The 23424-nt window shown below is 40.2% G+C and overlaps 1 protein-coding gene across 3 annotated transcripts in view; it reads left to right on the forward strand.

Annotated features, from left to right (window-relative positions):
* Positions 1–23424, forward strand: part of WARS2 (tryptophanyl tRNA synthetase 2, mitochondrial) — a 99792-nt gene that overhangs the window by 64542 nt on the left and 11826 nt on the right. For 2 of the 3 annotated variants that reach the window (NM_001034582.2, XM_059884663.1), the window contains 2 exon segments: positions 9065–9145; positions 12983–13068. In NM_001034582.2, the coding sequence (NP_001029754.1) occupies positions 9065–9145; positions 12983–13068 (167 nt within the window). 3 annotated transcript variants of the gene reach the window in all.

The raw sequence follows: 23424 nt of genomic DNA on the forward strand, positions 1-23424 counted from the left end.
AAGGAAAGCTATGACCAACCTAGATAGCATATTCAAAAGCAGAGACATTACTTTGCCAACAAAGGTCCGTCTAGTCAAGGCTATGGTTTTTCCTGTGGTCATGTATGGACTTGAAAGTTGGACTGTGAAGAAAGCTGAGTGCTGAAGAATTGATGCTTTTGAACTGTGGTGTTGGAGAAGACTCTTGAGAATCCCTTGGACTGCAAGGAGACCCAACCAGTCCATTCTGAAGGAGATCAGCCCTGGGTGTTCTTTGGAAGGAATGATGCTAAAGCTGAAACTCCAGTACTTTGGCCACCTCATGCGAAGAGTTGACTCATTGGAAAAGACTGATGCTGGGAGGGATTGGGGGCAGGAGGAGAAGGGGACGACAGAGGATGAGATGGCTGGATGGCATCACCGACTTGATGGACATAAGTTTGAGTGAACTCTGGGAGTTGGTGATGGACAGGGAGGCCTGGCGAGCTGCAATTCATGGGGTCGCAAAGAGGTGAACACGACTGAGTGACTGAATTGAACTGAATAGACTAATGATGTTGAAGAGTTTTTCATGTGCCTATTAGTCATTTGTGTATCTTCTTTGAAGAAGTGTCTTTTCAAATCCTTTGCCCATTTTACATTGGATTATCTGTCTTTTCATTGTTAAAGGATGAGTTTTTTATGTAGTCTGGATACAACTTTCTTATCAGACATGATTTGGAGGTAACTTCTTCTGTTTGTAAATTGTCTTTTACTTTCTTGATGTTTCCTTTGAGACAGAACATTTTAAAATGTTGATGAAGACCAGTTTATCTTGGTTTTTTTCTTTTGGTATTTGTGCTGTTGGAGTCATGGACTAGCAAATCACTGATTAACACAAGGTCAAATAGGAAAATTTACTCCTATTTTTTTTTCCAAGCAGTTTATACTTTTGGCTGTTACACTGAGGTCCCTGATCCGTCTTGAGTTAATTTTTATGTATGGTGAGAAGTAGGGGCCCAGCATCGTTCTTTTGCATGTAGATATGTGTCTATACATATTCAGTTGTCCTAGCATTATTTGTTGAAGAGACTATTCTTTCTGAACTCTCACTTCTTTTCCATTGATCTATCAGTTCAGTTCAGTTCAGTCGCTCAGTCGTGTCCGACTCTTTGCAACTTCATGGACTGCAGCATGCCAGGCCTCCGTGTCCATCGCCAATTCCTGGAGTCCACTCTAACTCGTGTCCATTGAGTCGGTGACGCCATCCAACCATCTCATCCTCTGTCATCCCCTTCTCCTCCTGCCCCCAGTCTTTCCCAGCATCAGGATCTTTTCCAATGAGTCAGTTCTTCGCATCAGGTGGCTGAAGTATTAGAGTTTCAGCTTCAGCATCAGTCCTTCCAATGAATGCTCAGGACTGGTTTCCTTTAGGATGGACTGGTTGGATCTCCTTGCTGTCCAAGGGACTCTCGAGTCTTCTCCAACACCATAGTTCAAAAGCATCAATTCTTCAGCGCTCAGCTTTCCTTATAGTCCAACTCTCACATCCATACATGACTACTGGAAAAACTATAGCTTTAACTAGACGGACCTTTGTTGGCAAAGTAATGTCTCTGCTGTTCAATATGCTGTCTAGGTTGGTCATAGTTTTTCTTACAAGGAGCAAGCGTCTTTTAATTTCATGGCTGCAGTCACCGTCTGCACTGATGTTCTATCTTTATACCAGTACTACATTTTCTAAATTTGTATAGTACTACATTGATTGATTTTGGGGTGTTAAGGCAAGCTTGCATTTCTGGAATAAATCCCACTTAATTATGTTGTGTAATGCTTTATGTATGTTGCTGGATTTAATTTGCTAGTGTTTTGTTGAGGGCTTTTGCATCTGTATTCATGTCATTGGTCTATAGTTTATTTTGTTATGATGCCTTTGCCTGGTTTTGGTTTGAATGTAATACAGGCCTCCTAGAATGAGTAAGGAAGTGTGCCCTCTTCTTTTATTTTTTTGGAAGAGATTGTGAAGAATTGGTATTAATTTTTTAAATGTTTGTAGGAATTCACTAGTGAAATCTGCTCTCTACCCACCACCGAGGGTTCATTTTGTTGTTGCTGTGTCTGCTTATTGACTTTTCTGCAGCAAATCTGTAAAGTCCATCTTCACAGCCTCTGCCGGGTTAGCTTCATGTTCAGGTAAAGATTGAGCTTGTTGTTTTTTAGTCATGTCCAACTTGTTGTGACCCCATGGACTGTAGCCTGCCAGGTTCCTCTGTCCATGGGACTTCCCAGGATGGAGTGGGTTGCCATTTCCTTCTCCAGGGGATCTTCCCAACCCAGGGAATAAACCTGTGTCTCCTTCATTGACAGGTAGATTCTTTACCACTGAGCCCACCAATGATTGAGCAGAAATGTCTAAATGTTTTGATCCTATATTTCAACCCTTTGCTGAGGGGCTTACACAAGGCCTCAAGATGAGCCAGAGGTAAGAGATTGGGGTTTTCTCACGTTTTTCCTGGGCATGTGCACAGCCTTGCCAGAGGCCCAGGAACATGTCAGATCTTTTCAAAGCCTTCCATAAGCATATCATTTGCCAGCTTTTCTCCATAAGATTTTTTAGCCAGCATTTTGTTTTTCTCCTCCTGGTATCAGCCCCTCAGGCAGCAGTAATATTAAGTCATTGCTGGTGATTATTTCTGAAACATGTCCTAAGGAGAGGACTTCTCCGACTGAGTGAACTCTAAATCAGGTCTAATAATCACCAACCCTGCAAATGAGGGCTTTTCCCCATTTTCCAAGTGGGCAGCTGTCAGGTTGAGTAGTGACAATTCTCTAGGGTTGAGTCTTTATGAGGAGCTCCAGACCTCAACTTTCCCTACCACTGGCTGCTAGGCTGCTGTTTTCATGGCCACACAGACACGGGGAGAGACTGATGGGGATCAGGCAAGTTAAAATGCCACCAGGCTCTCTGTTCTTACTGAGACTGTGAAGTTTTTCTTAATTATTCTTCAGATGATTGCAAGCCTTTGGTTAATTTTCTAGAGTTTTATAAAAGTTGACTTTGACAGTTTTTGCTTGTGTTCTCATTGTTTTTATGGAGGAGCAGATTTTCAGAGGTTGTTACTCTGTTGTTTCAGCAGTCCCTCTACCTTTTCTAAGCACCAGAAAAGTTTTCATTTTATTTTATTCAAGACCAAGTGTAGTTAGATTTACAAGCCTTTTGCCTATTTTCACAAGCTGAACACACCCATGTGCAGGTTACATGGGTAATTTGTATTGATCTTTATTCCCCTTTCCATTTACTAACCATCCCTTTCCCAAGATAACCTGTTTTTAAATTGAATATAATTTAGTACATACTCTTTTACATCTGGCTTCTTTCATTCAACATTATGTTTATGAGATTCATTCATGTTGTTAAATGTAATTTAGTCTTCCCCATTGCTGTAGTAGTCCCTTGAGTGAGTATACCACAATATATGCATTCTGTGTAAGTGGACATTTGGATTACTTACAATATAGGGCTATTACAGTACATTCTTGCATGTATATTTTTGTGAACATATGTAAACATTTCTGTTAAGGTATAGAAATGGAATACCTGGGTCATATGTTATATGAATGCTGAGTATTAGTGGATACAGTCAGAATTCAAAGGCGGTGGGACAATGTTTACATTCCCACAGCACGGTATAAAGGGCTTCCTTGGTGACTCAGATGGTAAAGCATATGCCTGCAATGGAGGAGACCAGGCTTCAATCCCTGGGTCCGAAAGATTCCTTGAAGAAGGGAATGGCAACCCACTCCAGTATTCTGCCTGGAGAATCCCATGGACTGAGGAGCCTGGCAGGCTACAATCCATGGGGTTGCAAAGAGTCGAACACAACTGAGCGACTTTCACTTCAAGTCAGCACAGTATAATAGTTCTGTTTACTCAATATCCTGACCGTACTTGGTAGTATTTTGGGGTTTTCAGCTTAATCATTCTGGTGAGTGTGTAGTGGTATCACTAATTTGCACTTAGAACATTTGGTCGGTTTTCATAAGGTTATACTGCTTTTTTCTTATCAATTTGTAAGCGTCCTTTACATATTCTGTATACCAATGTATTCTGTTTGCAAACATCTCTTCCCACTCTGTGACTTGCCTTTTTTCCCTCTTTTTGAAAAATAATTTTTATTTACTTATTTATTATTTTTATTTATTTATCTTATTTTTGGCTGTGCTGGGTCTTCACTGCTGCATGTGGGCTTTCTCTAGTTGCAGCGAGTGGGCACTGCTCTTCCTTGCAGTGTGCTGGCTTCTCACTGCAGTGGCTTCTCTTGTTGCATGTCCCCTGCATTGACAGGTTGATTCCTAACCACTGGACCACCAGGGAAGTCCCTTTTTTTCCTCTTTAATGGTTCAGCAGACTTTGGCATCAGGTGAAGAAGGACAGGGAGTGATCCCTGAGAGATGGGAGACAATGGCTCCAATTTACTGCCTGAAAAGAATTCCCAAGCAAAGCACACAGTGTGAAAGTATTAGTTGCTCAGTTGTGTCTGACTCTTTGCAACCCCATGGACTGAAGCCCGCCAGGCTCCTCTGTCCATGGAATTCTCCAGGCAAGAATACTGGACTGGGTTGCCATTTTCTTCTCCAGGGGATCTTCCTAACCCAGTGATCAAACCTGAGTCTCCTGCGTTGTAAAGGCAGAATCTTTACTATCTGAGCCACCAGGGAAGTCCCTTTTTATAGTGGTGTTTGATAAAAATATGTTATTAGTTTTAATGTAGTTTCAATTATCAAGATTTTTGCTGTTTAGTGCTTTTCAGATCCTATTAAAAATTCTTACTGATCAAAGGAAATTAAAGATGCAATCAACTGGGTTTTTTTCCTACAAATTTTTTTAAATGTTTAGGCAAAAAATTTTAGCCAACCCTGAATACCAGTGTTTCCTCATGAGTGTATTTTAAAGATGATTGTCCTCTTTCATTCACAAAAGCACCAGCAGAGAATCAAGTCTTATACAGCTCTATTCCAGAATAGTTTTTTTTCCCTTCCTATCAAGCCCAGCAATTCCATTGAGTATATTTCTTAGCCCATTTGTTTGTAATCCCCCTGTCTTCTGTTTTCAGAGATAAAGGAGCCCATTAGAGTTGAAGTTCTCTCACTTTCTGCTCTCTACTGTTATCTCACAAAATAGATCCTCATCTGTATTTATTTCTCTTCCTCATGTTTCAGTGGAAGATATAGGTTTATCCCACCTTAAAAAAAAAAAAAACAAAATTTTTGTTCTCAGTCCCTACCACTTACCTTTGTTTCTATCCTCCTTAAAAAAGAAATGTCTTACACACGAGATAAAATCGCGTGGAACTAAATACACCCGCACAATGAGTGCATGTAGTACTGGTGAAATCTCAATAGGGTGGACAGATTGTATCAAATTCTGTTTCCTAGTTGTGAGGTTGTACTGTATTTATGCAAGGTGTTGCCTTTGGGGGAAACTGAGTGAAGGGTATACTGGATCTCTCAGTAGTATTATTTCTTACAACTATAAATAAATCTATAATTATCTCAGCTTAAAAAGTTAAAAGATTCTTTCTGAAATTTCTATAATTGTAATGACTGAATCGCAAGCTGAAATTAAGATTGCTGGGAGAAATAACAACCTCAGATATGCAGATAACACCACCCTAATGACAGAAAATGAAGAGGAACTAAAGAGCCTCTTGATGAGGTGAAAGAGGAGACTAAAAAAACTGGTTTGAAACTCAACATTCAAAAAACTAAGATCATGGCATATGGTGCCATCATTTCATGGCAAATAGAAGGAGAAAAAGTAAAAGCAGTGACAGATTTTATTTTCTTGGACTCCAAAATCACTGTTGATGGTGACTGCAGCCATTAAGTTAAAAGATGCCAGCTTCTTGAAAGAAAAGCTATGACAAACCTAGACAGTGTATTAAAAAGCAGACATCACTTTGCTAACAAAGGTCTGTATAGTCAAAGCTGTGGTTTTTCCAGCAGTCATGTAAGGACATGGGAGTTGGACCATAAAGAAGGCTGAGCACCAAAGAATTGATGCTTTAGAATTGTGGTGCTAGAGAAGACTCTTGAGAGTCACTTGGACTGCAAGGAGATCAAACAAGTCAATCCTGAAGGAATTCAACTCTGAATATTCATTGGAAGGACTGATGCTGAAACTGAAGCTCCAATACTTTGGCCACCTGATGCAAAAAGCTGACTCATTGGAAAAGACCCTGATGCTGGGAAAGATTGAGGGCAGGAGGAGAAGAGGGTGACAGAGGATGAGGTGGTTAGATAGCATCACTGAACCAATGGACATGAATTTGAGCAAACTTCTGAAGATGGTAAACGACAGGAAAGCCTGGTGTGCTGCAGTCCATGGGGTCACAAAGAGTCAGAGACCACTTAGTGACTGAACAAGAACAGCAATCATTTATTGAGTGCTTACTGTATGCTAGGTACTCTACCAAGCACCGTCGGGTGGACACGGTTGTTAATCTCATTGTATACATGATAAAACTGAGGGACAGAGAGGTTAAGTCATTTATACAGGGCTACCCATCTCATGAATGGCAGAATTAGCATTCAGAAACCCTGGCCTAACCTCAGAGACAGAACTCTTAAGAACTCTGCTCTATTTCCTTTTTTTTCTTGTTCCATACTTAATGGATACTACTTTGACATTTCATATTTTCACAGGTGTTTGCCATACATTTTGTTTAGTTACTCTTTTTTAAATTAATTTTTACTGGCATATAGTTGCCTTACATATACACTATTGATACTATATACAAAATCAATAACAAACTGTGTAGCATACTGTGCAGCACAAGGAACTCTACTTAATGCTTTACTTGTACATCTGTCTTTATATGCTGCCTCCTAGTCACATTTCAACCACCGCTTTATAGTTCAGCATTCATCCCAGTCACTCCCCTGAAATTGCTTTTGGCCGGATTACCAAGGGATTCTTTTTGGTCCCAACCATTCTTTCTGCAGCCTTTGTTACTGTTCAACAGATACATTCAACAGATATTTACTGAGCACCTATAGTGTGCCAGACTCTTGTTTTACAGCAGTGGACAGGGTAGGCAAAATGACTGTAACTGCAGAATACATGTCTTTACTTGTTAAGATTAAGAGGTCAGAAATCTTAAATCACTGCTGACATGTTTGTGGATGGTCAACAGACCACTTTATTGTTCCGTGTTTTTGCTTTTCTGTGGCTGAAACAGGTTATATTTTTATTTTGTTTGTGATTTCACAACATAAGTCAGAATGTACTATATTTAATACCATTTTCATTTTCTCCAGATAGAAATCTGATCACTTCCAAGCAGTAGCCATGAATATGAATAAATTAAGAGAGCCAAATCCTGAAGTATAGTACCCTTCTGATGTACTTATTAATGATAAATTATGAAAATTATTTGCCTTTGACCAAAAAGTGTTACTGTTTTTCTATATAAGAATAATTGAATTTTATGCCACATTATTTGGAAACACCAGGAAGATCTCTGCAGAATATTCAATAGGTCTCATTCCATATATCCAAATATAAAGCTACTCCAAGGAAAATACTTGACTTTATAGAGACTTCACGGTAGCTGTTTGCATATCAAAAGCTGAGCTCTTGAGCCCTAGTTGAAGGAAAGGGATCATCTTGTCTCTTTCCACATGTTCATGGTTATTTTCTGTGTTTTTATTCCTTTCCTAATTCAGTAAAGAAAAAAAAAATCTCTCCTAGTTTTTCATGTCAAAAAACAGCTCTTATTTTATTAGTTCAAGTGGGAATGTTTTTTGCTGGTGACTGGAAGCGACTATAATCCTCTTGCTTCCAGGCAGGGTTCCTGTTTCTGTCTGATAGCTGTTTGTTTACAGCAGCAGTTAGCAATTTGCATGGACAGTGCTGTCAAAGTCACTGCCCTCAATGAACCCCAAATGCCTCTTGGAAGAAAGATGACAGATTCAGCCCAGCAACTTGCAAAACTTTAAAAGTGATTCCTTGTCAAACATGTGAAAAACAACTCTTCCTTCTCCATGACTTGAGGGAAAAAAAAAAGAGAAACTATCTTATGCCAGATGGCGATTCCTTGCTAGTAAAATAGGCCTGGGCTGATTCAGCTTCATTCCTTTATGTTCCATTTGCAAAACCCACAAAGAACACATTTGGGGCCACTTTCCAGAGCTGGCAACTGTCTCTGCTTTTTAAGGAAATCAGATGGGCACACACACACAAAGCCACAATGGATGAAGGGCTCAGAATCCCCAGGGTCCTGAAACGGGATGCATAGGCCTTAAATTCTCGGTGACCAGTTAGAACCTGGCCCAGACCCAAGAATCATCCCAATTGTTGCCAGATTTGGTGACTTGATTTAATTTGGTTAAAACAGAAACAAATTGGGAGAAGGTTATGTTTTCTTGTTGATTAAACCTCTTCTTAAAAAAAAAAAAAAAGGAAAAAATAGAAACTATAAAAACACGCTTTCAGATGATAAATTGACTCTTAAATTTCAAACTACTCTGGGTCTAAAGGACTCAGTCTTTAATTTTCAGTCCAGTACCTTTTTTTGCCATGAAAGATATTACAGCTGCTTTCATATATTTAGAGGATTGGACCAGTGTGTATGCGTGTTTGTGTGTATGCATGGGTGTATCTTCTCTTTGGCTTTTATTTTTTTTACATATAATTAACTTATTATATTAGTTTCAGGTATATAGCATAGTGGTTCCATATTTTTATAGATTACACCCCGTACAAAGTTATTATAAAATCCTGACTAGATCCCCTGTGCTGAAATAAATGGCTCAGGACATAATGAAGTCCCCTCAATGAAGATGCTGAAGCAATGTCTGGTCAGCTGCTGGCTAGGGATGTTGTGAAGAAGATTGAAATACTATACTAGTAATGGTATTGGGTAGTTTTTAAGATGTCTTCTGCATCTAAAATTCTATGCATTATGAATTAACTCCCTTGATTTTTTAAATTACCATGATCTGGGATATTTTAGTCAAGGTAATACCTATTGTCCATTTCGTTTTGCCTTATATGCAAGATGATATTGACCACCTTTGTTAATGTTCTATTTTATTTCTTCAGGTGTCTGAGCACACACAATTAAGTTGGATCCTTACCTGCATGGTCAGATTACCTCGATTACAACATTTACACCAGTGGAAGGTAAATGCCATTGATCTGATTAATAAACAGAAAGAAGTTCAGTCCCCACTGCAGCTGTTTTTCCCCTCTCTGTTTATTTTGTGTTAGGCTCTGGGAATCCTGAGTTTTCTGGCTTGCTATGCACCAGTGGCTAGCAAGACCAGTATCTTTAACCTCATCGCCTCAGGGTATGAAAGAGAAAATAGAAGGATTCTCCAAGATTCTTTCGAACTAAAAAACTAGTTACAAATATCCAGCTTATTCATTATTTGATTTTATCTATGCATGGTCAGTCCTTAGTGACTGTTAGTTAGACTTGGTAAGACTTTGAATGTGCCACATTCTAACTAACAAACAATCACCATTTCTGGATTACTAGACCCTGAGGTTGCCTCCACCAGAATTAACTGGCTGTTAAGGCCTGAAAGTTATCATTGTGGGGAGAAGAGACTACATATTTTATTCCATATTTAAACAAATTGAGTCTAAGCAACAATTCAAACTCACAGAAAAATTAAGTCTGTTCTTTTTCTAAGAAGTTCAACTGAGAAATATAAATTGGGTAATTCATAGTATTCCCATGTAATTTTGCAATTGGATCACACCTGAAGGTATGTAGCCCTCCAGGACATCAACACTAATTTTAGTTTCAAGCTTCTTTGTAGCATATTTTCAGGGCCACTGATTTCCTTAAAAGCTTGTTCAGAAGGCTGCACATACACTACAGAGAGAAACAGAGCTTTAAACTGGCAGTACCTGAATAAGGCATACTGGTGGTGCTGTAGAATCATTACCTGCCAGGAGTTAGAAACAAAATTGATAATGTTCTCTATCATATGTTGGTTTGTGGCAAGACTTTCCCATTTTATCATAATATGGTAATGCTAAACTGAACACTGAAATACTTTTCAGTTTGGTTCAGTTTAGTCGCTTACTCGTGTCCGACTGTGACCCCATAAATCCCAGCACACCAGGCCTCCCTGTCCATCACCAACTCCTGGAGCTCACTCAGACTCACATCCATCGAGTCAGTGATGCCATCCAGCCATCTCATCCTCTGTCGTCCCCTTCTCCTCCTGCCCCCAATCCCTCCCAGCATCAGAGTCTTTTCCAATGAGTCAACTTTTCACATGAGGTGGCCAAAGTACTGGAGTTTCAGCTATAGCATCATTCCTTTCAAAGAAATCCTAGGGCTGATCTCCTTCAGAATGGACTGGTTGGATCTCCTTGCTGTCCAAGGGACTCTCAAGAGTCTTCTCCAAAAGAACTGATTTAATGGGAAATGCTCCCACTTTAAAATAGTGTCTAAGGATCTCCTGGTAACATGTTGCCAGTGTTACCAGGCAACGTGAATAAGCCTTCCACTAGTCTGTGATTTCTTATTTGTGGGGAAAATATGAATTTCAAAGCTAGTCTTATCCTGGAGCTTGGAAACTGCCTTTGAGGGTCATTCTTTGATTAACAAATATAGATGATGCCTTCTTCTAATCTCATAGCACGCTAAGTACTGGAGATATCATAGTCACCAAGATGGATGGATGCAGCACCTTTCATGAGGTTTGTAGTCTATTTTGGAACAGATTCCCAGGTGGCACTAGTGATAAAGAACCTGCCTGTCAGTGCAGGAGCCTTAAGAGATGTGGGTTCAATCCCTGTGTCAGGAAGATCCCCAGGAGGAGAACATGACGATCCACTCTGGTCTTCTTGCCTGGAGAATCCCATGGAGAGAAAAGCCTGGCAGGCTGCAGTCCGTAGTGTTATACAAAGTTGGACACGACTGATGTGACTTAGCATGCATGCACAGTTAAACAAAAAATCAGAGTATGCAAAGTTTTAAGAGGACAAGGTTCCAATTCTATGGGAAGATCTAAGAACCCCTAGCTTGGTTTTGACTGGGGCAGTGAGGGGCAAAACAGTGGGGTAGAAGTATAGGATCAGGGCTGCTGAGGTCAAGGTTATTTGGAGGATTGATGAGATAACACAGGTGTGAGGCATCTGGGGCCCATAATAGGCATCCAATAAATATTAGAACTTCCCACATCTCCCCACTTCCTTTGTAGTTTCAAGATCTAGTATTCTAATATAAAAAGACATAAATCTAATGCAGTAGCAATTTTTAAAAGTTGGGTTCTTTTCTCATTTGTTTGTTTCCAAATTAAATTTTTGTTAGAATTACCTGATAATCAGTGCAAACTGGCCTTTATCATGGACATTATAATAAGGAGATGTACTGAAGGAATTGTATGGTCAACTTTGAAATTTCCTATGAACGCCCTATAGCAGTAATAGTGCTGTAAGCCAGAAACTGGGCTTCCCTGGTGGTTCAGTGGTAAAGAACCCTCCTGACAATGCAGGAGACGTAGATTTGATCCCTGGGTTGGGAAGGTCCCCTGGAGAAGGAAATGGCAACCCCCTCCAATATTCTTGCCATGGAAATCCCATAGACAAAGGAGCCTGGCCGGCTACAGTCCATAGGGTCGCAGAAGAGTTGGACATGACCTAAAGACTAAGCAACAAAAACAAGCCAAAAATTGCTGGAAGTAACCAGAAAAGCCTGTAACTAAATTATGGAACATTAAGACGACTAAAGGGAGAAACTATTGTCTTCAGATCCAGCCTCAAAAGGTACGTCTGCATTTTGGCTTAGGAAGCCCGAATTGTGAGGCCATGTGTGAGCCTGATTCTCGGAATCATGCAAGTTTATAAATTGAGTTATTCATTTCATTCAGGAATCACTGGATTTCAGAGAAGTAATTCATATTAGATAAACAAAACTTATTTACACACCAAAATATCAATTTAACGTGCATGCTTAGTTGTGTCCAACTCTTTGCGACCCCATGGACTGTAGCCCACCAGGATCCTCTGTCCGTGGGATTCTCCAGGCAAGAATACTGGAGTGGGTTTCCATTTCCTCCTCCAGGGAATCTTCCTGACCCAGGAATTGAACCCATGTCTCTCGTCTCCTGCATTGGCCAGCAGATTCTTTACTACTGTGCCTCATGGGAAGCCCCATTTATCAGTTTACACGTATGATATACCTAGACCTTGGAAGCAGTTACCAGTGAACTGCACACAATAGTCCCTGCTAATAAGCAACTCTACCCAGAAAGCCAAATTTCCTGTAGCAAGGGGGTTAGTACCACTAGGGCTGATGTTCGGGGTGTGCATACCAGTAGTTTATTATAGTCAGCACCCAGGACTCACCAGTTGTTAAATATTTCTAATATCACCTCCGGTGTTTCCATTAGCTTCCCTGTTAAGGAAATATTTTGGTTTTTACAACCTGTACTGTTCATTGGAATCACTTTACTCTCACTGCGTTCCCACCTAAAGATCATGACAGATCATTAGAATTGGTAAGATGAAAATTTCTCTTAGTTTCATTGTTTTTTAACACCATGATTTTCAGGGTTTTGTTTTAATGTGATGTTAAGGGGGCATTACAGTTTTGTCAATAGCACAGTATGAGACTTCTGGAAAGTTTCCACAAACAGTTTGATGTTAACTAATATAATGTCATGATATTTTCTGACCTTCCCCATGAAATCTGGAATTTATCTGATTTGGAGTCTAGAAAATCTTAGACTTTTATATTAATAAAATGGAAAAGAAACAGTGGCAGTGCAGGATTGTTTCAAGGGACAGTGGGGAAGCGGATTCACCTTATTCCTGCCTAAGCCGGGACTGTGGAGGCAAGCCAGCCAGAAGACGGCCAGATTTGCTAAAAGGGACTGAGTCAGGATGTTGTTACAGGTGGCTTCAGATCACCCTTTGCTTGCTTTTAAGATTTCTTAATTTAGCATTATAATTAGGTTCATGTCAGATTTGTTTCTCTCCTCTCTTTTCACCCTACAGGCAAAGACTGCCAAGGAGAAACATAATGGAACCGTGGGGCTGCTCACATACCCAGTGCTCCAGGCAGCTGACATTCTGCTGTACAAGTAAGGAGCAGAGTTCACCCCAGCCCTAAATGTAGTCATGCTGACAAGAGAGTGTCACCTGACTCTAGAAAATTTGGCCCACGGGGAAGGATGGTTACAGCAAGGGGCAGGCACATGAATCCATTTGCATCTATTCCCCAGTAATAATGCTAAATCAAACCAGTCAGTCCTAAATGAAATCAACCCTGAATAGTCTTTGGAAGGACTGATGCTGAAACTGAAGCTCCAATACTTTGGCCACCTCATTGGAAAAGATCCTGATGCTGGGAAAGATTGAGGGCAGGAGGAGAAGGGGACGACAGAGGATGAGACAGTCGGTTGGCATCACCAACTCATCAACTCAATGGACATAAGTTTGAGCAGATTCTGGGAAATAGTGAAGGACAGAGAAGCCTGGCATTTTGCAGTCCATGGGTCATAAAGAGTCAGAGACGACTGAGCAACTGAACAACAACAAATAGAAGTATGTTTAAATGTGAAACTAATAATTTTAAGAAGTAGCATTTAAATAGCACTTACTATGGATTGCAAGCAGTCATAAGTAATTTACATACATTAACCCATTTAATCCTCACAACAGCCTTAAGAATCTGTACTGTCAGCATCCTCATTTTACAGATGTGCAAACCAGAGCACAGAGTGGTTAGTAACTTGCCTGGGGTCAGGTGACAGCAAGGCCTGGACCTAGGATTTGCGCCTATAAAGTTTACGTACAGAGTCTGTGTTCTTAACAGTATGGGATATAGTGTTCACTTCAAGAGTTTTGAATATTGATTTCTCAGATAATCTAGCCTCCCAAGAAATGCTATTCCATAGCACTTGCTGCAGCTATGCAGATGCTCTCTATCTGCTCTAAGACCAGAGCCACTAGTCACGTGTGGCTGTTAACACTTGAAATGTTGACAGGAACTGAATTTCAACTTTAATTTTAGTTGATTAAAGAGCTGCCTGTGGCTAGTGGCTACTGTATTGGACCGGAGAGCAAGTTTTTCAACATGCTATAAGGTGCCCTCACTTTTCTTGAACCCACAATCTATAAATCAGCTACTCCTGCCACTTACAGGTCTCAAGACTATACAACCAGAGGATGCCAATGCCTTGCACTCTCTGTAGGACTGGCCAGGGCTTCTGACCCCATTCCTCTTCCCGTTCTTCCCTGCTATCCCCACATCACCTCCCTTGACGCCTATTTGGCCATTTAGAGATAAAGCCTCCCAGTCAGCAGGTGATCATAGCCAAGCATTGTTATAGTGAAAGCTTCTGAGGAAAAAGATAAATTCGATGAGTGTTTTTTACTCCTTTCCCCTAAAGCCCTGACCCCCATAAAAGTGCCTCTTCTGTGGGAAAACTGGAATTCTTTGCATATAAATGTGATAATAGCATGGAGATGATAGTGTATGTTCCTTGTGACATGACCCCAGAGCCTTTGTGCAATGATGGTGGAAACAGCCAGAAAAATAGTTGCTCAGCTTTACGTATAAGGAATGTCCATTAGTACATATAAGCTGTCTTCATTTCATTAAATTTAAGTTTGATTCACTTTATGATTATGTCTCTGTTTGCTATTTTAACTTGGATGCTGGGCCCCTAATAGCATTTATTATTTATAATAAGTAACTTTGGACTTATCCTGGAAAATCTAGAACATTTTTCTCCAGAAGCTGCAAATGAAAGTCTAAGAAGGATCTACTAATATAGTTTCCCACTGAAGTAGCATATTTACTTAGAAAGGTTCTACAAAGAACCTTGATTTTGTCACCTGTAAAGAACAGAAAAATCCTTCCTAAAGGATTATAATGAAATACGTCCCTTGTCTATGCTTGATGGTGATATCTCTGACTATCACAGCCTTATGTCTAGTTCCATTTTCAAGGGCTACTTCTACATAGAACCAGAGGCTGATTTTTCAGCACCAGGATTTGGAAGCACACAAGCACAGCAGATTTCTTTAGTAGTTCAAGAGCTCTCATGGGAGAGTCCTCTGAACTCAGGGCTATGAAAAAAAAGCGAACTTGAACAAGAATGATTGACCTTTTTGTAATACCATGGAACAGAGAGTAGGAGGGAGCTCTAAAGGGCCTCTTCTCCAAATCCCTTGCTCTACCAATGTGGCCCAGGCAGGCTAAGCAATCTGTCCAAAGCTGTGGAGCCAGACAATGGACAGAGGAGGCTCGGGGTGTGATCATGGTCTCCTGAGGCCAGTGCTCACCCTCCTTAAGGAGCCAGTCGTAAGTTATGTTAGGAGGCAAGATCATCACATGAATAACCAGAGCAGTATGAGATCACCTATACCAAAGTGATGATGAATTTGTTTTCATCAGTTGCCCAAAAATATAATTGGCAGAATGATAAAAATCCTATAGTTTCTTGGTTAATGGTACATAGCTCAGGGGCTTATTAAATTCTGTGTAAATTGAAATCACCTAGTATATACTCAAAACAGAGATTTTAAGAGTACAAACAACAATTTAGAAGACTGACATTGGCAAAATTAGCTCCTTAACATCCTCAAATTTATCACATCATCTACCTTTCTTTCAACCCAAGTGTGAGATTGAAAATGTCCTCTTTTCTTACATAAAACAATAGTTATTTCAGATGCGGCAGGTAAACACCAAGAGCTTTCTGGTAGCTTCCTGTCTGTCTCACTCTGCCCAACGTCAGCAGGTTCTCACAGTTGGTTAAGACTTAAAAATTAGTAGTTCTTTTCCACCCTCAATTATTCCCCTGTAGCCAAAAAAAAAAAATCCCATACTATAAATACTCCTTAACTCTTCCTGATCTATTTAGTGGTTAGAATATACACTAAGAATGCCATCAGAGTCCTTCATTTTTCCTGTTTTCTGAGAGGAAAATTATGGTGGCAGATTTTTGCCTATTCCTATCAGGATTCTGCTATATTAATTTGTTAAACGAAAGTATTTTTCCATAAAACTAGGAACTGGAACTTCCCGGGTGGCCCAGTGGTTAAGACTCTGTGCTCCCCATTGAGGGGGGCCTGGGTTCAATCCCTGGTCAAGGAACTGGTACTCACATGCCGCAACCAAGAGTTTGCATGCCACAACTGAAAGACCTCGCGTGTCACAATGAAGATCGAAGATCTTGCCTGACACAGCTAAGACCCAGGGTAGCTAAAATAAAGAAATAAATTTATTTTTTAATCCAAAGTAATTGTCTATATTCAAGATGATTGTCTCCTACCTTAGCCTACAAACTATCTACCTATAACGCCACAATCAGATCAAAGATGTGGAGCTGCATGCTCCTTTTCTTATGAGAAACAACCCTATGTTTCTGTCCTGTGTGGTCTCAGGCCAGACATCCTGCTACCAGCCACGCATACTCCAGCTCACAGACTCTGTTCCTTTGGATTTTTTTCTCCTGCCATCTTCTTTCAGACTATTCCCAGGAGTACTGTTGCTGCACTATGCACATCCCCCATTCCTGGGCATGTGTGTCCTTTGGGCCCCTGCAAAGTGTGCAGACAAGTACAGTAAACTCAGCTCTGTTTACTACAGCATTTACTCTGCTGACATACATTTCTCATCTGTCTTACTGTGCTTCCTTCCAAAGTTTGCTGCTGCTGCTGCCAAGTCGCTTCATTCATGTCTGACTCTGTGCGACCCCATAGACGGCAGCCCACCAGGCTCCCCCGTCCCTGGGATTCTCCAGGCAAGAACACTGGAGTGGGTTGCCATTTCCTTCTTCAATGCATAAAAGTGAAAAGTGAAAGTGAAGTCGCTCAGTCGTGTCCGATTCTTAGCGACCCCATGGACTGCAACCTACCAGGCTCCTCCATCCATGGGATTTTCCAAGCAAGAGTACTGGAGTAGTGTTCCAAAGTTTAGAAACTCCTAATTGCTTGATAATAAGTAGCAGAGGCAGAACTCATCCAGGTCTGATTTTCAGCCTGTACCATTGTTTTCCCTACAATGCAGCTCAAGCACTTGGGGTATTTTTTGAGAAATTTCTTAATTTTGAAAAATATGGTAACTAGAATGTTTATGAATATATACATTATAAATATAAATAAATACAAAAATATATTTATATACCAAAAAATTCATATTTTTTCTCACAAGCAAATCTATATGTGGCCCCTCATAATATGTTGATGTGCAGAGCTATTATAGATTTCATGTTTCTTTTGTCAAAATCAGCATTAGGATGAGTGGCCCATGATGGGCTAGAGAACAAACATGAGGGAAGGCAGTGGAAAAGAGGTTTTCCAGATAACTGTATGAAAGATTTATGTAAGTGTTTTGGGAGAACTTGGTAAGGAACCCAAGAATGGAGGTTTTGAGACCATCTTAAGCTTGAGAATGTGAAGTGAAAGTATTAGTTGCTCAGTCATGTTCAACTCTTTGTGACCTCATGGGCTGTAGCCTTCCAGGCTCCTCTGTCCGTGAGATTTCCCAGGCAAGAATACTGGAGTAGGTTGCCATTTCCTTCTCCATGGGATCTTCCTGACCCAGGAATCAAACCCTCATCCCGTGCATTGGCAGGCAGATTCTTTACCATTGAGCCACCTGGGAAGCCCCAGACAATTCAGTATACTCTCCTAAAAGCAGGGGGAAGGTATTTGTGCACTTTTAAGAACAGGGTGAAATGATCCGATTTATTAAAAGAGAATTGATTGATATGCAAAGGATGAGTCGTAGGGGCTCAGCCAAGGTCGGGCTCAGCCAAGGTCGGTAGGCTACTAAGAGGCTCTTTCATTAGTCTGTTTAGACCACAAAGGTGGCAGTGAAGATGAAGAGAAGAGACAAATTTAAAAGATTCTAGGATGTAAGATGGCTAAGACTTTATAATGGATTGGATGTGTATGAGAAAAAGCCATCAGGGATGTCCCCAGGTTTCTGACTTACACAGCAGGATTGATGATGGTGTTGCCATTCATTGAGATAGGGAATACTGTAGAAGGACTAGCCAGAAGAATTTATAACTTCATGTGGTGTTTTCTCTTCTCTTGGAAGCTTTAACTCCCTAGAAGTTAAAACCTTTATGTCTCTCATAGTCCTGACACCAGGCCTTGCACATCATCGATCTTCAATAAATAATTGCTAAATTAAGGAGTCATTACCAGAGGTGGTGATTTCATCCCTTATAAAAGGACAAGCAGCACCAAACCCCTATTCCAGCCAGGTTGGTTAAAGGCAGCAGCGCTGAAAATGCACAAATACAGCCAAAGAAGTAGGGGGAAAAAAAAAAGGAACAAATTTCTGTGAGCAATGATTATTCATCTGGACACTAATTCTGCCTTAGGGGTGGGGTGGGTCCCAAGTGAATGTAGATGCAACAAGGAACTAAGCAAAAGAAACATGGTTTAGTCACCAAAGAAGATCAGACGCATTGTTGTGTGACAGAAGTTATAACAATCAAAATTATGAAAGACTTTTGTTTTATGTTGTGTCTAAGAAAGTACAGTCAGGGTAAGAAAAAAAGAAAATGGGGAAAAAGAGAAGACATTAATATGGAGATCATTATGTAGGGTATAAATTTTAAAAGAACAGCAGTAAATTATTTGAAGTGAAAGGAAGACTGTGAGGAGAGAGGTTGAAAATGTGAAGAGAATAAGCCCCATAAGTGGGCAGAATCAAAGACAGGCTGAATTAATGTAAAGTGTAAACTCAATGGATGCGAAGGAAGGGCCAAGATAAATTATAGGAGGTGAAAGGAGCAGCAGGAGCAGAGGGAGGAAAGACTAGAAACAAACAAACCAAAGTCAGATGAAAAAGCCAAGTGGAGCAATCAGTCCAGGTGAAAAAAATTTAAAAAATTTTTAATCCCTTTTTGTAAAAGCAAAACCTCTCAGGATTGTTAGCAAAGAGGCAAGGATCCGACAGAAGGCAAAGACTTATGCAGAGTCATTATGAAAACTAAATGTGTTTTCTGTTTAGTTTGGTTGCTTTGTGAATCTGGAACCATTTTGACATGTGGAAATATTCATTTTGATGTGCTTAAAGTGTATTGATTATGGTAATTGTTTTTTCTGTGTTAGTTGCAGTCCATTGTGATTTCCTATGGGCTACTGTAATTGCTTTTTAACCTACCCTGTGGGCTAATTTGGTTTGGGGCAGTCAAGATGACCTCTGCAAGTCAGCCTTACTGTAATTACAAGGCGGGAGTGCAAAGTCCAGTCACAGAAGAGAAATTTAGGAAGGTGTGGTGAGTACATGTACACCTCAGAGAGGAGCATGTTCAGGGTTGTGGATACTGCAGGAAACATAAAAAAGAAGATTTTTGTTTTCATTTCTCATTAAGTCAGTAACTTTCTGCTCCAGGCTTTGTGAAAGAAGATCACGGGACATGATTTTGTAGAATTTCCTAAATAAATCTACTGACCTTCGAAGAAGAGAAATGACTTCCTGACCTTTTGTCATGGTCCCTGGATTTTCCCTTTCCCTTCATTATCCTGCCCCTATTTTCCTTAAATTAAAAGACTCCTCAGAAGTCCTATATCATACCATTTATATTTGGGGATTACCTAATCAGATATATGAACTGCCAGTTTGTAATATGTCTTCTACCCAAATCAGGATTGCTGCCCAGGTCTGTGGCTGTCTCAAGGATTCTATGTTGATATGTATGTTTGTGGTATGAGTCTGCTATCAAAAAGGAAAACGATCCTGGTTTGAAAAAAGTCAAAACGTACCACACATCAAAGTCCCAATATTGTCATTCTTGTATGATTTTGTCCTTCATGCTGTCAGATATTAATGAGTTTACATTATACTAATAGCCCGTGTATATTGAGCTCTTACTATCAAGGACTATGCTTGATTAGCTTATCTCATCTTTGAAACAACAGTAAGAGGTCAGCACCATTATGATCCTCATTTTATAGAGGAAACGGAGGCTTTAGAACAGTGAGAAACTAGGCTATGATAACTCAATAGTAGCTAATGGAGCTATGATTTTAACTCATTCTGATTGTTCAGTTCAGTTCAGTTCAGTTCAGTTGCTCAGGCGTGTCCGACTCTTTGCGACCCCATGAATTGCAGCACACCAGGCCTCCCTGTCCATCACCAACTCCTGGAGTTCACTCAGACTCATGTCCATCGAGTCGGTGATGCCATCCAGCCATCTCATCCTCTGTCGTCCCCTTCTCCTCCTGCCCCCAATCCCTCCCAGCATCAGAGTCTTTTCAAATGAGTCAACTCTTCACATGAGGTGGCCAAAGTACTGGAGTTTCAGCTTTAACATCATTCCTTCCAAAGAACACCCAGGACTGATCTTCAGAATGGACTGGTTGGATCTCCTTGCAGTCCAAGGGACTCTCAAGAGTCTTCTCCAACACCACAGTTCAAAAGCATCAATTCTTCGGCGCTCAGCTTTCTTCACAGTCCAACTCTCACATCCACACATGACCACTGGAAAAACCATAGCCTTGACTAAACGGACCTTTGTTTGCAAAGTAATGTCTCTACTTTTCAATATGCTGTCTAGGTTGATCATAATTTTTCTTCCAAGGAGTAAGCGTCTTTTAATTTCATGGCTGCAGTCACCATCTGCAGTGATTTTGGAGCCCAAAAAGATAAAGTCTGACACTGTTGGAAATAGATTGAAAAGCAAGACAAGGTCTCAAAAAGCTTATTTGCTAGCAGGAGAGAAAGCAAGATACAATTAAATAAGCAAACAAATGAAGTAAAATTATTAGACTAGGATTAACACTATAAAGAAAATAAATAAGATATTGTGAAAAAGAATAACAGGGAAGCTAACTTTGGAGAGTAGAGTTAGGGAAGGTTTCTCCAAAGAGGTGATATTTAAGCTTAGACCTGAAATCAAGGCACCGGTAAGAGTTAAGGGAGGAACATTCTAGTAGAATACAAGAGCAATACATTCAATAGATCCAGCGCCCTGCCTTAAATATTTGAATTATAAACTTCCCAGGATTCATCATCTTGTTTTCTGTCTTTATAGAGTTCAGTAGCAGGAGAGTCAGGTCTCTCACAAATTCATTTCAATGTTCTGATATAATTTAAACATTCTATATTCAACCAGGAAAAAGTGAGAAATCACTTCTACTATTTCTATTCTTTTTAACATATTGGTACATTTCCCACAGGTGGTGTTAGTAAAGAATCCACCTGCCAATGCAGGAGACACAAGAGATGCAGGTTCAATCTCTGGTTCAGGAAGATCCCCTGGAGTAGGAAATGGTGACCTGCTCCAGTATTCTTGCCTGGAAAAATTCCATGGACAAGAGGAGTCTGGCGGGCTACAGTCCATGAGGTCGCAAAGAGTTGGACATGACTGAGCACATGCACACAGACACACACACAAACACACACACACACACATACACATGCCATTTCCTCCAAACCATATTTTGCAGCTGACATTCCTTGTTTGCACACTACATACCAGGCACCAACTATGAGCTTTGCATGCATTATTTTACTCATTTCTCAAGCAACTCTGTGAGTAGGAACTATTATTAGTCAGCTTTAAAAATTTTTAAAAAGGGATTTAGTTTAAACAACTCACCCGGGAACACCCAGCTGCTGAGTGGCAGAGCAAGAACCTGATCTCAGCCTAACACCAGAGCACCCACTCTAACCACTATGGCCTCTTCTTTATCTGAATGCACATTATATATATTTTCCAAAAAGTTTGCATCCTGAGTGGGTTTTTTGGTCTTATGTTTTTCCACATCATTAAATATTTTATGTTTTTAATGATTTTAATGTTTTCTTTGTTTTGGGCCTTTTGCTCTATAGAGAGATTGTGTTTTCTTTGCTTTTATCTATTCCAGTGCTTTGGAAGGTGTTCTTTCTGGTTTTAGTTCTAGTAGTGGTTATCTTTCAACAAAAACCACCCAAATAAGAACAAATAGGCTTTCAGAGCTTGCCACAGCAAGACTCAGCCACCATCACTTGTGTTCTGCAGCCAGGTGGGGGAGTAGAGAGGCTTTATAGGAAAGGAAGTCTTCAGGGATGCTCTGTTTAGACATTGTTGCCATGGGGAAGCTGGAGGCTAACTGGAAATGGGGCATCTTATGTGATTGGTTTGGGAAACATATTTGACTTTCTCTGGTTGGTCCTAAGTTGGACGAAGAATTGGGATGTTGGCAGTTATTAACCAAGTCTTGACCATGCTGGATCCATTCCTGCAGAGACTGGTTTGTCTTCCTTGGTTGGTTGCTCCAGAGGTTTTGGGTCAGAGATTTTTGGTTATAGAATGTCTGACCATTGTCCATTTGTATACCAGTTTGTATCTTTTTGAAAATATATTTTTGACTCTTTCATTGATCTTTTCAAGTAAAAAATGTGATACTGTGTGGTTAAGATGGCTTATTCATTACACTTGCAGATCCTGAGTCTATACTCATACTTGCTTTTGATTTGTAAACTAACCTGGGATTTTCAATTGACTGTTGTTACATAAATGACTTGATTTCAGGTTACATCATTTTCTATTTCAAATTGTAACCAAAATTTAGACTTTATGTTCTTAGTCTTTTTTAGCCAGTCCTTATACCTCAGCATCTCCATTTCTGAGTTCTTTAGTCCATAGATTTACTTCAACTTTTTTTCCAGTCCTTTACAATTTTTCTTCCAGCCTGAGAATTTCTTTCTGTTCAGCTTACCTCATCTGTAAAATTGATTTATGTACAATAAGAATGTATTAAAAGTGCTTAGCAAAGTGTGCAGCATATAGGAAGTGTTCAATAGCTATCAGTTACTTTATCACCATCATCATCATCATTATTATTATTATGAAAGTGTTAGTTGCTGAGCTGTGTCCAACTGTTTGCAACACCATGGACTATAGCCCACCAGGCTCCTCTGCCCATGGGATTTTCTAGGCAAGAATACTGGAGTGGGTAGCCATTCCCTTCTCCAGGGGATCTTCTCAAACCAGGGATTGAACCTGGGTCTCTTGCACTGAGGCAGATTCTTTACCATCTAAGCCACCAGGAAAACCCAATTATTAGTGTGAAAATGAAGTCGCTCAGTCATGTCCAGCTCTTTGTGACCCCATGGACTGTAGCCTACCAGGTTCCTCCATCCATGGGATTTTCCAGGCAAGAGTACTGGAGTGGGTTGCCATTTCCTTCTCCAGGGGATCTTCCTGACCCAGGGCTCAAACCCGGGTCTCCCACATTGTAGGCAGATGCTTTACCATCTGAGCCACCAGGGAAGTCTTCAATTATTATTAGTATAGTTCACATATAAAACACAGCTTGGCTAGGTTTTTTAATACTTTTTTCTCACAACCCTATAAACATGGTTTCAATGTTGTATTATCAATCTTATGTCCCTCTTTATTTCTAACTATTGGCTTATAGGATTTTTCTTTAAGTTTATAATTTAAAATTTTTTTCTGGATTGTGTTTTGGTGTGATTC

The sequence above is a fragment of the Bos taurus genome, chromosome 3, assembly GCF_002263795.3.
Source record: "Bos taurus isolate L1 Dominette 01449 registration number 42190680 breed Hereford chromosome 3, ARS-UCD2.0, whole genome shotgun sequence".
In the NCBI taxonomy this organism is placed as follows: domain Eukaryota; kingdom Metazoa; phylum Chordata; class Mammalia; order Artiodactyla; family Bovidae; genus Bos; species Bos taurus.